Source organism: Meleagris gallopavo, chromosome 12 (assembly GCF_905368555.1).
Source record: "Meleagris gallopavo chromosome 12, MGAL_WU_HG_1.1, whole genome shotgun sequence".
Lineage (NCBI taxonomy): Eukaryota > Metazoa > Chordata > Aves > Galliformes > Phasianidae > Meleagris > Meleagris gallopavo.
In genome coordinates this window covers 11,769,264-11,784,229 of record NC_139415.1, presented here as the reverse complement: position 1 = coordinate 11,784,229, position 14,966 = coordinate 11,769,264, and the positions used below count along the sequence as shown (strand labels likewise).

Sequence of the window (14,966 nt, the reverse complement as noted above, 5' to 3'; positions counted from 1 at the left end):
TCTCTTCAGCCTATATAAACTATGATTCTTTACTGTTGTATTTTAGAGTTACAGATGTGTAAATTTACATTTCTCTGGAGCAGATTTTTAAAGTGCAGTGGATGGGAGGGATGTTTGGGGATTTTTTTTACCCTATTTTTTTTTTTCTTTGATGATGCAGAATCTGTTTTTTAAAGTGATATTTCTTTTCTCTACAGGTATGGCGTTAGTCCTGAGAACATTATTCTATATGGTCAGAGTATTGGTACTGTCCCTACAGTAGACCTGGCATCTCGGTACGAGTGTGCAGCAGTAATCCTTCATTCTCCTTTGATGTCTGGATTACGGGTAGCATTTCCTGACACTAGGAAAACCTACTGTTTTGATGCTTTTCCAAGGTACGTGTAAATGTCATCATGAGGATGATTGTTCTATACTCGGTGCACTGTTAGGTGTTTAAAAAGGAATAGTCATGCAACTTTCTGGGCAACTTTTACTTAATTGTCACCTGCATTTTAAACTTCAGGAGTGCATACCTGTTGAGATTTACCAAGCAAGAAACAGGCTGATATATCAGTTTCAAACTGATGTGATATGTCAACAAACAAACAATTCCTAGCGTTTACTACTATTATTTTTTATCCTGTCTTTGTGGTATGGGTTGTTAATAGAATTTTTATGTCATCAGGTTTGGATAAGTACCTTAACAACTGTTAATGCCCTGTTAAGTTCTTCAGACTAATGAATAGCAAATTAGTACCTGTACTCTCTTAGCATGTTGGTTGATTTCAGAAGGTAACGTGGTATCATGAAATGGATGTGCTGTTTTCAAGTCACTTGTTAATATATTGCTGTGGTTTTACCAAAAAGGGTATAGATGGTCACTGCTTTGAAGGGAGGGAAAGGAGAGAGGCAGAGGCTAGAGCATTAGCCTGGAGTGGGTCACTTTTCAGCTTGGCTCTGTGTTTTGTGTGTATTCTCAGGTATTGCACTTTCTATTGCTTCCTTAACTTTGATCCTTTTATGTTAAACAGTTTTACACCTCTGTTCCTATGTCCATTCTTTTTGTTTCTCCCTGATGAGGATCATGTCAGATCCTAATGTCTGTGACCAAAGTAGAATGACTTACTGTCTCTTTTGGAAGATTTTAAGCTTGTTTAAGAAGCTGTAGGTTATTTTACTTATGAAAAACTATATGCAAGTGTTCTCAAGATGCAACACCTGCCTTTATAGCAGTGTCTCACTTGAAAAGAAATTGCATCAGTTCCAGTTATTAGATGCAGGAAGAGCAGGTGTTTTAGGAATGTTTTTATTATTTCTGCATGTCTGCACTGGACATTTGCAGGGATCTGGTATTCCAGAGTACCATTCTGATGCTTTTTTTTTAATTTTTATTTTAGGGTTTGTTTTGTTTTGTTTTCCTCTTGAAGGGATTTGGCTCTTACTGAATGGAAATTTACAAAACCATCTTCTTGTAGTGCTGATACAACAAACCATATTTCCTTGATTTCATAGCTATTTTTTTTCTTTCCCCACAGCTGAAGTCTTTATATTATTACTCAGTGACTCTGTAAAACTTCACTAAATTATAAGTTGCACACTTTAGCATTTGAGATTGGTTTTATTAACCTCCTACAGGTGTTTTGTTGTTGCGACTTTGAATAGTTAGACTTCAGGTAGTGTTAGAAGTGGATTGCTCTGGAGAGAAGATTGTGAGATATTTTAGCGATCAGTGTCCCGCATCAGGGTGGTGACAAAGCTGTCTGTGGACAACTGAGATTGTGAGAGGGGAGCTGTTCTCTTTGTAGCAACATATACAGACATGGGGATAAAAAGCTGAGTGGTCCGTGGAGGGGAGAAGACAAAGCAAAGGACTCAGTGGAGTTTTGTGCAAACTTATCTTTGCTTCAGAAGGCGGTGTTTGCAGTAAGTGTAGTAGGGGATACTCAGAGCGTTACTCATGTTTGTTTTATTTTCATGACAACAGATTAAAGTTAGAAAGTGGGGGAGTGTGAAAGCCATAAATGTGTGCCTGAGCAGCCACAAGTAATGGTGGCTGTCACACTTTGTGTCCAGTCTCCAAATTTAGTGTTCTTCCACAGAAGTTAATGTAAGATGCTGAAGGTGCAGTCAGAATTTGGAACTGTTGTACACAAGCTTGGTCATCATCCTCAAACCTTGAAAGTTATATTTATAAATGCTTCTGTTAGAAAAAATCTGGAGCCTTAAAAATGGCTCCGATTACAAAACTAACAGTGATTAGCTGATAGCAGCCAAATCAAATAAATAGTAAATAAAAGGTGGTTGGGTGGAACCCTAAAAACGCACTGTATCACTTGAGTATTTTGTTTTTAACCTACTGAGCTGTTCAGTGCAGTCAGTCTGACTTCACTTAGGCTGTAAGCAGTGAAAATAAACAGCAGTGTGCTTCTATGAATGTGTGCAGCTCAGACGTCCATCTTCACGGCAGGAAACAAAATAGTTCTGTGTGCACCTACAGTGAATTGCTATTATGTACATTTTATGCTGGGGCTCCGTGAGAATGTGGTCTCTGTAGATTTTTCTAGCTGCAGAGCAGTGTGGCTGAGCATACTAAGTGAGTCTAACGTGCAGTTTAAATACTGCCTTATGAGTCGCTGAGTTGGCAATGGGACACGTTCCAAATTTCTGCAAAATACCAATTTCTAGTTTAACGGCCTGGGAATATATGTGGAAAAAAATAGTTTCATTATCTGAATACTGGAGTGAAAGGGATTTCCTGGTTTCCTACAGTAAATGAGACCTCAGTTTGTAGCCACTGAAATGTTGTATAAACATCTCTAACTGCATGTGACTGACCTGCTTTGCCACATTGTGGTCATGACACATCAGGACAGACCCTTCACGGGCCTAAGATTTCGGTTTACTTAGCATTTTCATTATAAAATATGTACATTTGGATATGATACTAATTTGGAGATGAATTCAGGGGAGGGGAGGAATCTGCATTATTCTGATGTCTTTCATGTTCTTGAGATAATTTTCTATATTCAGCATAGTTGCACACAACTCGAATTTCAGACAGGCGAAGTGAAATAGGCTGTTTTAATTTGAAGTAACGCTTTTCTTCTTTAAATGACAAATCTGTTTTCTGGAGAAGTACTTATTGATACAGAGACCAAAATGCGTTTACACTCAGCTATTTACTGGAAAGCAATGACTGTTCTGTAGAATACTAAATGCAGAGATTTGTGTGTGAGAGGTTTAGTGCTTTATTTTACATCTTAATTTTTAATTAACTTCATATTTTCATAAATCTTCTTTAAGCCTGTTTCTAAATTGGTGTATGCTGGCATCTGTATTTTTTATCATTGTAAGCAATTAGCCTGGTTACTTTGTAAAGTCTCTATCCAATCTTACCAAAATCATGCTCTCTTGTTCTTCAGCACAGGCAAATCCAAACACTCATTAGATAGTGTAAGGAAATAAACTTGTCTTCTATCACACCAAATATTACTGGCACTCATTTTTCTGCTCACTTTTACATCACGTCCTGAGCCAAAGCACAGTTATGTCATTGGCCAATTCCTCCATTTGATGATGGAACGCAGAGCGTGTTAATTAGCACTTGGCACCTGTACACTGATCTGGAATTAGTGGTAACTACTGACATGGAGTGGCTGTCTGGAAATAAGAAAAGACAGTCAGAGAAGCCTGGTGTTCACCAGCTTGACATTCATGTGCTACCAACGTGCGTCCTAACTGGAGTTTTGTGGGCTGAACTCAAAGGTGTGAGGTGCCACTCTTCCCTTTCTTCAGACTCCATCCTCCTGTGTGAGATGACCGCTGGGTACATTGGCCTGCAAAGCTTGCTCTAAGCCCGCTGTTCATAGCAGAGCAAAAAATGCCATGTGAATTTTGTTTGGTTTCAGTTAAAATATCCTTGCGTAACACGGTTTCCCCCACAATTTTCTGCCATTTGAACTTAGACAACTAGTACAAAGAACAGTTGTTTGTGGGTTTTTTCTTCTTCCTGTTTCTACCTAATTTGGGAGTTTCCAGCCTCATGAGCTGAGACTGTTTTTGCATTAAGTCTTACAACTGGAATGTAGTTAATTGGTTCCTAATCTGTTACACTGGAAGGTGATAATGCATAATGTCCACGCTGGTGGCATGTCTCATTAAATCCCATTTGCCTCTCAGTAAGTTTCCTCAGTGGCTTCTGTGCCAGGTGCACTATTCACTGGTGGTTCAGGTGCCAAACTTTATTTGCACCACTGCCTGTTGGGGCTCCTGGCCATCAGAGCTGGAGGTGTGATAGCAATGGTAGTGTGGGCTCCGTTCTACACACGCGTTCGGAGAGTAGGCCTTGTTCTTTATTATTGGGGCACAATTCCAGGGTTTTGCAGCCAGTTAAAAACAAGCATTGGTAAGCTGATCGTGTATGGATAGTTAAGCCACAAACTGAGCAATGTTTTCCTTTTTCCCTCTCCAGCATTGACAAGATATCTAAAGTCACCTCTCCTGTGCTGGTAATCCACGGTACCGAAGATGAGGTGATCGATTTCTCCCACGGCCTGGCAATGTACGAGCGATGTCCACGAGCAGTAGAGCCACTCTGGGTGGAAGGGGCTGGGCATAACGACATAGAGCTTTATGCACAGTATCTAGAGAGACTAAAACAGTTCATATCTCACGAACTTCCCAACTCCTGAAGAAGCCTACCTGATTTTACCTCAGTTACTGTGAACGGAAGAAATTACCTGGTTTTGCACATGCTTTAACTGGATAGCTGTCATAGCTTTATACTATGAAGAAATACCCTGTCTTTAGGGTGTTCTAATCAAACATCTGATGAAATTTGTCTTTTATATCTGGAAATTATTCTACTAATGCACACAATATGGTCAACTACTGTAATTCCAACAATTTTTAGCTTCGTTGCCCTGAAAGAAGTGGGGATACTAGCTGCTTATGGGGACACTTTTTACCTAGTGCTGTATTAATTGAAGATCGGTTTTCTCTGTCTCACTTCTGATTGTTTCTAATTCTGTCCTACGAAGACTTTTTTTTTTTTTCCAGTGTTCTCAGTATGTGGAACACAACTGTTATGAGCTACAGCTTGTTCTAAACCATCGGCCGTGGGTTCAATCTAAAGGAGTACTTTCTTTGTCAAGTTTCTAGCTGTGGTATTGTAACTGGAAAGTTATTGTGATGAAGTCCCCCCACCTTCCCTTTAGTGTTCTTTTGTTAACTTACTGATCTTCCCAAGTAAATTATTGAAATATACTTTTTCCTGATAATAAACAAACTACTATATGGGGCGAAACTCTGTAATGACTTCTCCATTACTTGTATAAACGTAACTGGAATATTCTCAAATGAACTACGAACAAAATTGCTCTTGTTTAAAAATAAATGTGTAAATTTACTACTAGAAAACTCATTTTAATATTCAGATGATCTGAATAATAGCCATAACAGACATTTCCTTCTGTAAAGCATTCCTGTAGACTTTTTAAAAGTACTGTACATATTTGAATTTACATTGTGCATAGATTCTTAATTGGTAGTTTTAAGTTAAGTCTAGCTACAATAAACTGCAAAATTCCGGTTTGTATATGATTGAATACATTTTGTTAAAATATGTTTTTATCCCTATATTATTTTGCTATTAAAGTTTTATAAAGTTTCCAGGACAAAAAAAAAAAAAAAAAAAAAAAAAAAATTTACACATTTATGTTTTGAAGAATTTATGTAACTAAATTTTCATTGAGCTGATCTTTTTAGTTCAGGAGTGATTTGATTCTCTGACACTGGAATCGCACAGATTATGCATCAGAAATGCAAAACACTTACAATTGTTACACTACTAGCATAGGTCTAATTTTTCCAAATGTTAAGGCCTTAAATGTACTGTAAGCCTCAGATTGTTGTACAAATTGATCGCGGTTGATTGCAGTTTGTGTCCTGTTGCTGGAATGCAACACAGTGATTGTAATGGAATAAAGGATGCATGGATTAGATCTCGCTGCATTACTGAATCTTATTTGGTGCATCGTTTTCCCACTACAAGAAAATGCAAAGTACTTGAATTGTGTTATTTAATTCCTTCCTTCCAAGGAAAACGATCCTGAAGTGGAAAGTCTTGTTTCCTTGCAGCTTGGTATGTAAATCAAATGTTGAAAAGATTACTTTTAAGTGGCATCTGGTTGTTCTTTAAATAACAGATAAGCACACTATAGATGAGGGGGAATGGTTTCAAACTGAGACGGGGAGGTTTAGGTTAGATATTAAGAGGAAGTTTTTCACTCAGAGGGTAGTGAGGCACTGCAACAGGTTGCCCAAGGAGGCTGTGGATGCCCCATCCCTGGAGGCGATTGGCGCTAGGGTGGATGTGGCTCTGGGCAGCCTGGCTTGGTGGTTGGCACCATGCACATAGCACCTTGCTATGTGCAGGGGGTTGAGACTGGATGATCACTGTGGTCCTTTTCAACCCAGGCCATTCTATGATTCTGTGCTGTAGCATAGAAGAAAAGTTTGAAGTTGTTGTCATGAGACCTTGTGACAGACCTGCGGTGGATGGTCAGCGCTGCAAGTTTGTCTGTTGACGTTGATGTTGCCTTGGTGCCATTACTTTCAAAGGAAAGAAAATGGTATTTTCACTCACAGTGGTGTGGGGAGTGGGGGGAAATGATGGCACCCACCTGTGTGCAGTCAGTCGGGCTCTTACTGGGGGGGTTGCGCCTGTGTGGTTCAGGCTGAGCGTTAAATGCCCGAGCCCTGGGCATACCTAGCTGTTCTCCTGGGGATGCTTCAGCTGTAACTGGCTAATCCTCACCTCAGACTTGCCTCTCCCTTCCTCTATTTTGAGGAAATCTGCTCAATTTTTTTTTTTTTAATGTATTTTTTTAAATGCGAACCTTCCTAAATCTGTGGCCTAATGATAGCCCTTGTAGATGCATTGCTGTTCTTCTGCATTGTCTGCTTTGCTTTGCAAAGTTTATCCATGTTTAACTAATGCAAATATGTTCTTGTTAATTAGAGTGATAATTAGTGACCTATCAGTGGTGCTCTGAGCTTCTTCCCTCTAAATCAGCAATCTGCTCACCTGTTGGTTCCCTTAAACCATTTTCCTTGCAGCTCTGTGTCCACTGAATACTTCTGAGGTGAGTTGTGATGTTTTTAATGTTTCCTGGCAAGTCCCGTAAAGAAAATAAATAGTAGTGGCCTTCTTTATGCTGTGTAAACTTTTAGCTTCTCCCCTGTACCAAGGCATCACTGTTTTGGGCATTTCAGAGCACTGCTGCCCATCAGCATTAGAGTTATTAGTTAAAATCTGTGGCCAACTCATGAAATGGTTTATCAGACAGCGAATTTCAGATCCCCGTTTGTTTAAAGGAATAGGAATTTGAGATGTAGGAGAAGGGGAAGATGTGAGGTTATGAAAGAGAAACTTTGGATTGGTCTAAAAAAGTCATTTGCTGCAGCAAACTGCTAACATTGACTCATTTAAATGCATAACGTGGGCTTTCATGAGAACTTGCTATGCATATTTTAGAGCTACCGAGGTGTCACTGTGAAGATGGCTGTGTGTGTGCCTGGGTAAATTATGCAATGGGCCTTCCAGGAGTGTAAATAAGTAACATTTTTTTCCACCCCTTCTTCCTGTGTGACCTGCTAACTTTGTTTATACGGCGCAACGGCATCTGCAGTCCGACTCTGTTTTTTCCAAGGAGGTGAGCTGTGCTCTCCTATCAGGAGCTGCCTGAGGTTTGTACTTCGAAACAGAGCAGAATATTGGTTTCACCTTCAGAGGTTCTGTTTTGCACAGGGTTGGATGTGTGTCCTTTGAGGTTTACGTAACTGTTAACTTGTGCTTGCACTGAGATCTCTCACCCTTGTTGCTTCTGCTGTGCTTTTTACCCCAGTTCAGCTCCAGGCACTGACCCATCTGCTATGGAAATACCCAAACCTGTATTTACACGTAGTATTGTCCTTCTCTTTAATAAACCCATATCATATTTGCTTTTACTGTATGTTGTTAAGCACAGCAGAGAAACTATTGAGCACTAAACCTTTATTCTTACCTGGAAAATCCTTTTCCCCCAGTTCTGCTGTCACAAATGTAAATTAATGATCTTATTTAAGTCCATCTCACTGACTTCTCCAAACCCACCCTCCCTTTTTGGTGCAATTCCCCACCATCCAGTGCTGTGACTTGCGTTGTGACTGTGGTGGTTTATCCTCCTGGTGCTGATGAAGAGGAGGATGGCTCTGGTGGATGGGCCAAGCCCCAAATTACCTGCTGCATCTGTATTGCTTTCCAAGTCCTGCAGGGCTTCTTCCTCCAAACTGAGTTGGGTTTCAGAGTGAGAGATTGCTTTCAGCTGTGAAATATTTGGGTCTCGCAACTTTGTTACAGCAGAGATAAGCTGCTCCTTGGGGCAGCAGTTCTGCTTGTCTCTGCCAGGTGTGGGTTTGCAGAAACCAAAGTATTTCTGCAGAAAATGTTGGAGCAACACGCGTGGAATCATAGAATCGCTCAGGTTGGATAAGACCTTCAAGATCATCAAGTCCAACTGCAACCTAACCGTACTGCGGTGGCATGCTCTGTCTCTCTCAAAAAAAAGAAGAAAAAAAAAGGGAAAAAAAGAAAAGAAAGCCCTCACCTCCTCAGAGTGTTCTCCTGTAAGGGTAAACGCGCTGCTTTCAGGATTTCATTGCGCTGTGGGTACGCTGCCCGCCCTGTAGGGCTGCCAGGAGCCGCGGGGTGGGCAGTGCGCGCCCCGTGCCTGCAGCTTCCCCGGGGCCGGCGGGCACAACTGCGCTGACAGCGGCTGGAGGAGCCTCGGCAGCCACAGAACATCCATCCAGCGCGGCTCCGGCAGCCCTACATGCCGCCGGGTGAGAGGGGCAGAACGGCGAGGGGCGGGGGGGGAAACAGCGGGAGATCGACCCGATCCAACGCCGCGTGTGTGTTGCAGGTGCTCCCCCCGGGCTGGGGACGGCCGCGGGCCCCCCGAGGAGCAGCACCCTGGTGTTGGTGTTGGTGGCGGTGCTGGGAGCCCGACCCGAGGCGGCGAGGAGCGTCCCCAGGCAGCGGCGATACGGTGACGGCCTGCGGGGAGGGGGTGGGCAGTGCTGGTGGGGGGAGGAGGAGAGAGGGAGAGGAAGGCGGTGCCGCTCCGGCCCGGGGCTCCTCGTGCTGCCGTCTGTAGCACGGCTGGGCTGGGGGCTGCCCTAAGGGCGGTGATGGGAGCTGCGTGCAGAGCTGAGGCTGCCCCTGCCGGGAGGTGGGTACGGCTGCCGGCACCGCCGGCTGCCCAAGGAAGGAAGCTGGAGGCTGACTGCCAGCCTGGGCTCTGCTGGGCGCCGTGGTTTGCTTGTGGCTTTGGAGGTGGCTGCGTGCAATCGGCCTTTCGTTCACTTTCCTTAGTTCCTCGGGGCTTTGTTAGCATCCGAAGTTCTGTTCAATCGAAGTCATGCTTTACGCGGTGCTTTGTTCTCTTGCAACGTCTGGATTGCTCTGAATGAAGGATGCAAAGTGCTGCAGCCGTTAGGATGCTCCTGAATTACTCGCTGCCATCTGGTCTTGGCGGTCACATCTTGCCGTTTCCCAGTAGTACAGGGTTATGTTTCAGTGATGAATTATGGCCATAAATGTGCACTTTGCTACATAATCCTCTAGCACAGCAGTGTGATATATAACCAATTTGGTTAAAGCATGCAAATAATCCCCTGGATGGTAAGCCGCAACTACTTGAGGCTGATAACTCCAATCTTGAAATCACATAGAAAAAATATTTGAAACTTCCCAGTCATGCTGTAGGAAATGGAACATTTCATCTGCTGCTCAGCAATGAGTACGAGCACTGCGGGCACATTCCAGGGCTCAGGGACGTGACCTCCAGCATTCAGTGGTACGTCCTTATGCTAAAGCATTAACTGTTCCAAACACTGTGGGCAGGATGCAATTCAGCTTCGGGTTCCTCATCCTTTTTCATCAGTAGAGCTTTCATGGATGTTCCTGGGTCTCTAGCAAAGTCGCAGCCTGCTGATGTTGAATTTAATTGTTTTATCGGTCACTTCTCAGGGTGTAAATTGAAACTTCGGGCTCAGCCTGGATGGAGGAGTGCTATGTGGGAGTAGTTATATATTTGCTTCAAAGCAAATATAACTCCAGGGAGCCCCAAATCTCCTACAGCAATGCTTTTTGTCCATAGGAGGAAGCCCCAGCCTAACCCTGCTGCATCAGGGCAATGGCTTTGCTCAGCCATTTAGCATTATAGAGAATGTTATAAACATTTTAGAACGCATATAAAGCATTATAGAAAACATGAATTATATATATTATCCCACTATTGTACCTCTAAATCTGTCCATTGCAAATATATTGATTTGACCTGGAAAAGCACACAGTGAGTTTGTCAAAGTGATGCAACAATTTGCAGTACATCCAGGGATGCTGCAAAACATTAATGGAAGTGTGTGTGTATGTATATATGTAGACCCACCAGAATTCTTCATTTCTCGTGTGTAATAGTTTTGCTGTATTTATGACTATTTCAGAGCATAGCCCGGGTCCCAGCAGCTTGTGGTGGGATGTGGAACATGAAGAACTGCTGCACAGTCAAAGCCCCCTGCCTGGGACTGTAGGACCACATAGACTCAGCCCCTTCTTCCGTCTCAATACCAGCAGAAGTTCCCTAAGTCAAAACCTGGGCCAGGAGTCACAAGAGAAGCAGTTGTCCTGTGATGTGCTCCTCAAACTTTCCAGATATATTTCAGTGGATACCTTTGGACCTGGCTTGGCCTGGAACCTCTTTCGGTTGTACAACTGTGACCGCGATGCCAAGCTACCTAAAATACCCCAAATGTACGTCAGTCCCCTCAAGATGGCGCGGCACAAGCTGAGGCCTTTCTTGCTGCACAGGATGCTGCGGCTGCTGGGGAACATGGGCGTGCTCACTGAGGGCCAGCAGCACAAGGTCTTCGCTCTGCTTAAGGAGCACATGCTGAAAGCAAGGAGGATACCACCAAAGCCCAAAGCAGAGCACAGTGGTAGGTACCCACAGCGGTGTGTTTTTTGATCCTGTGTTGCACCAATGAGTGAGGTGGGGCTGCTCTGGTTTGCAGGCCCCAGCGCTTGGCTGAGCCATGGCCCAGGTTAATAGGTTGCCCATAGAGGTGGTGGGTGTCCCATCCCTGCAGACACTCCAGGTCAGACTGAATGGGGCTCTGAGCACCTGATCAGCTGTAGGTGTCCCTATTCAGTGCAAGCCCCCAACTGGAGCCTTGAAGGGTCCCTTTCAACTCAAATGATTCTGATTCTCTGGCAAGGGCTGAAGGTGCTCCAATGGTGAGGTATTAGGAGGGCAAAGTGCCATGGGTCAGTTGTGAGCTGTGTTTGTGCTGTCTGCGAGTGCTAAAAGCCATGCTGTGGTGACTTCCCCAGCTCAGTGTGGCTGCCAGGCCCACAGCAGCCTGAGTGCATCCCTGATGCACATGTTTGGAGTGTGCTGCTCCCAGCACCTGGGCAGCAGCTAGGCTAGCACTTCCTGCTTCCTTGTTGAGGTGAAGGACTAAAAGGATCTGGAGGTGCTGGTTTACAGCCAGCTGAACATGAGCCAGCAGTGAGCCCAGGTGGCCAAGAAGGCCAATGGCTTCTATCAGAAATAGTGCAGCCAGCAGGAGCAGGGAGCGGTGTCTAGAGCATGTCCTGTGGGTAATGGTTGAGGGAACAGGGATGGTTCAGTCTGGAGGAGGTGCAGAGGAGACCTTATCACTCCCTGGAAGGAGGTTGTGGTGAGGCAGAGGTCAGCCTCTGCTCCCAGTAACAGCAATAGGATGGGAGGGAGTGGCTTCATGTTGCAACAGGGGAGGTTCAGGTTGGATATTGGGAAAAATTTTGTCTCCAAAAGAGCAGTGATGCACAGGGAGTGGTGGGGTCGCCGTCCCTGGAGGTGCTCAAGAACCGTGGGGATGTGGCACTGAGGTTGTGGTCAGTGGGCATGGTGGGGTGGGCTGGGGTTGGATCTTAGAGCTCTTTTCCAGCCTTAATGATTCCACAAAGTGCCCTGCTGGGAACTGGGGGCTGTCTGTGGAAATGCGTTTGGAAAATACAAAACTAAGGCAGAAAAAAAATATATAAAAAAATACAAATAAAAAAAAACCACAGAGGATGGCAGATGTGCAACGAAGAAGAGGCGCAGGGAAAAACATATTGAAGAAACGTTGCTAATGTAATGAGGGGGACTGCAGGAGGTGCCTGAGTCACGGGGCTACGGGGCTGAGCGGCGCCGCGGGGCCGGAGGACGGCGCTGCAGTGAGGGCTGTGCAATGGCGCCCCCTACCGGCCGGCGGTGGAGCAGCGCGGGGCCGGCAGCGCTCGGGCGGCGGAGGGGGGAACGTGGGAGCGGGCGTTGCCGAGGGGACGCTGACTCCGCTTCTCCTTCCTTTCCCCGGGTGGCAATAAGGAAACAGGATAGCGGTCAGCCAGGGAGTGTGCCCGGGAAACACGCTTTCGGGAGCCACCCTGTGAGATCGGATTGATTTTTCTGTTTTCAAGGAAGATGTACAGTAGGCGGTAGGCTGTCGTGGTTTCCCATTGCAGGAAAAAGGAAAGGGCTTTAACTCACAGGCACCAATATGCAGAATGTGTGTGCTTTCCTGGAAGTGAAGTGGCACTCTTCAAAGAAATGAGATGATCTGTCCATGATCTGCTCTGTAATCTCTCTCCTCAGCTGGTGAAAACTTAATGCAGCAGAAAATAGATAGTTCACCTCCAAGGGGGATTCTTTCTCTTGGAAAGGGCTTTCAGCAGTGCATTTCTGTGGGTTTTGAGGCTGCAGGGGAAATGGCTGTGAAGGATTTGAACCCTATCCAAATTCGGCGTTCTTTTTCCAAAAAAGACCCATAGGAACCAGAGTCACCTTTGGCTTTGCTAACAGCTTCATAGGACCTGCATGGAGCTGAGTGCTGACTGAAGTCTGCACGGCATTTATTTCTGCTATCACAGGGTTGGTTGGGTTAATCATTGCCATCTTTTATTTAGGTCGCAAGTAAGTCCATGGAATCTTAGAGTACATATTTTAAATACAAATCTATGAGGCTTCAAGGGACCCTTGTGTTCCCTTCTACCTCCTTCTACCAAGAACCACAGGGTTCAGGGTAATTGGAGACGACACACTCCTGTTTGTCTCGTCCCGCCTGCAGCTCCCACCAGCAGATCCACCTATCTGCCAAAACCACAAACCCAGGCTGCTGTACCTCACGTCCATACATGTCGCATTCAGATAAGAACAAGGCACAACACTGACTAATGCTGCTCCCTTTTTGGAAGGAAAATGCCAAAAGCTGTTTGAGACAGGAATAGAAGTGCCATCATTGCACGATCAATGAACAGCCAGCAGCAAAAATGGCAGCTCAAGCCTCTCCCAGTGTGTTCCTTCAGGCTGGGAGCTGTGTTGACACCCACCAGCATCTGGCATCCAGAGCAGAGTGTAGGGGAGCAGTTGTGTCTTCTATTCTGCCCGCTGTTCCTAACATGCCTATGGCCTCTTTGTGCCCTCTGTCAGAAGAAATCCTCAGCTGGAGTAGATTTCAGTGGTGACAGATTGAAGCGGTGTGACCAGATGATGGCACACAACTGTCGCTGAGATGCAGCACCTGTGGCTTCGCAGCACTTTGGCTTTGGCCGTATGTGGGAGCACTGCTGCCTTCTGGCTTGGCCTCGTTGCTGGGTGTTGGGATGCAGAGCAGGGATGAGGGATGGAAAGGAGTGACTGAAGTAAGTGGTGTCCCCAGGAAATTCTGTTCTGCTGTGTTTTACAACCTGGGGAGAAGGTGATCGGGGAAAAGGTGATATTCTGGTTCATGGAAAATAAAAGCGGTGGAGGCACTGCTGTGTGCACCGAGGCTGGAGGCTGGGCAGGTGTCTGCAAGAGTGAGGAGTGTGGTCCATGCCAGAGGTGTAAATGCATGTGGATTTCTTTGAAGTACTTTCTAAAGGGAAGTCTTTGGTTCTGCATTCAGGTTAGCCAGGTGACATGAGGTGAGGCGACAGACATTTCTCTGTTCACCCGCTGTCACGGGGGGATGTTTTGGTTCTGATGTTCCCCGTAGAAATCTGTAGGACAGGGCACCCCATGGGAGCACGCATTGTGCCTGGGGTGAGCCCTGAGCCCCACAGTGTACCCGGGTCTTCTGTGTCCCTAGGGCACGCCCCCCCCCCCCCCCCCCAGGATGCCGGCACAGCCCCAGCGACTCGGAGCCTGGCAGGGGGGCTCTCCCCAGCCCCAGCATCTGGACGCCGGCCGCGGATGTCAGTCCGGGCTGGAGGGATCGTTCCCGGCTGGGAGGAGCCAGCAGCAGCCGGAGCTGCTGTAAACAGTGCGGGCACCGCCGGCGGCTGGAAGATGGATATAAATAGGGAGGCAGAGGGGAGGCAGCCGGAGTGGAGGAGCGGGAGCTGCCTGCGCCTGCCTGCCCCTACCTCTGCCTCTGTCCTTGCCCAGCAGCCGTGTCGGGAGCTCCCGGGAGGCGGCCGCCAAAGTTTGCGGCCCCGCGCTGCCGGCGTTGGGTAAGCGCTTTTTGCAGCCGGAGTTTGGGACCCGCCGGTGCTTCCAGTCGTTCTGCCTCTGGGGTGGTGGTGCGGTATTTTTTTTTTTTTTCCTCTTCTCGTCGGCTCTCTCTGTTCGTCCCGTTGTTGTGGTCGCCGCTCTGCGCTCGGGGTTGTACGGAGCGGGGAGAGGGAGGGGTTTCTGTGTATGCGGTTAGGTGGAGGACAAAAAAAAAAGAAAGGGAAAAAAAAAAAAAAAGAAGAAGAAGAAGAAAAAAGAAACAATCCAAAGCCAAACGCGTCTTTGCGCCGGCTCCGTGCAAAGCCGCGGAGAAGCGGCGGGCGCGGCTCCCCACGTGTTGGGGCAGCAGGTAGCGGGGCTGCGCTCCTTCTGCCCCTCGCACCGATGCCGGTGCCGCCGCGGGACGCGCCGGGAGCAGCGAAC

The 14,966-nt window shown here is 46.2% G+C and overlaps 3 protein-coding genes across 9 annotated transcripts in view; all 3 read left to right on the top strand.

The window, feature by feature from the left end:
• The window catches only part of ABHD17C (abhydrolase domain containing 17C, depalmitoylase), a 31,792-nt gene extending 25,808 nt beyond the window's left edge, over positions 1 to 5,984 (top strand). The window contains exons 2-3 of the mRNA XM_003209515.3: positions 198 to 377; positions 4,454 to 5,984. Coding sequence (XP_003209563.1) covers positions 198 to 377; positions 4,454 to 4,673 — 400 coding nt within the window. The 3' untranslated portion in view covers positions 4,674 to 5,984. The remainder of the gene's footprint in view (positions 1 to 197; positions 378 to 4,453) is intronic.
• A 2,623-nt stretch (positions 5,985 to 8,607) lies between these two features.
• LOC100544508 (cell surface hyaluronidase CEMIP2-like) overlaps positions 8,608 to 14,966 on the top strand; it is a 48,376-nt gene continuing 42,017 nt past the window's right edge. Inside the window, exons 1-3 of one of the 6 annotated variants that reach the window (XM_085234180.1) lie at positions 8,608 to 8,865; positions 8,946 to 9,071; positions 10,531 to 11,022. In XM_085234180.1, coding sequence (XP_085090306.1) covers positions 8,856 to 8,865; positions 8,946 to 9,071; positions 10,531 to 11,022 — 628 coding nt within the window. In that variant the 5' untranslated portion in view covers positions 8,608 to 8,855. The remainder of the gene's footprint in view (positions 8,866 to 8,945; positions 9,072 to 10,530; positions 11,023 to 14,966) is intronic. The other 5 variants (XM_085234182.1, XM_085234181.1, XM_085234178.1 and 2 more) reach the window with 5 other exon arrangements.
• Positions 11,029 to 14,966, top strand: part of CEMIP (cell migration inducing hyaluronidase 1) — a 105,591-nt gene continuing 101,653 nt past the window's right edge. For both annotated transcript variants that reach the window (XM_085234188.1, XM_085234185.1), the window contains exon 1: positions 11,029 to 14,542. The gene's annotated coding sequence lies outside the window, so the exon portion shown is untranslated. The remainder of the gene's footprint in view (positions 14,543 to 14,966) is intronic.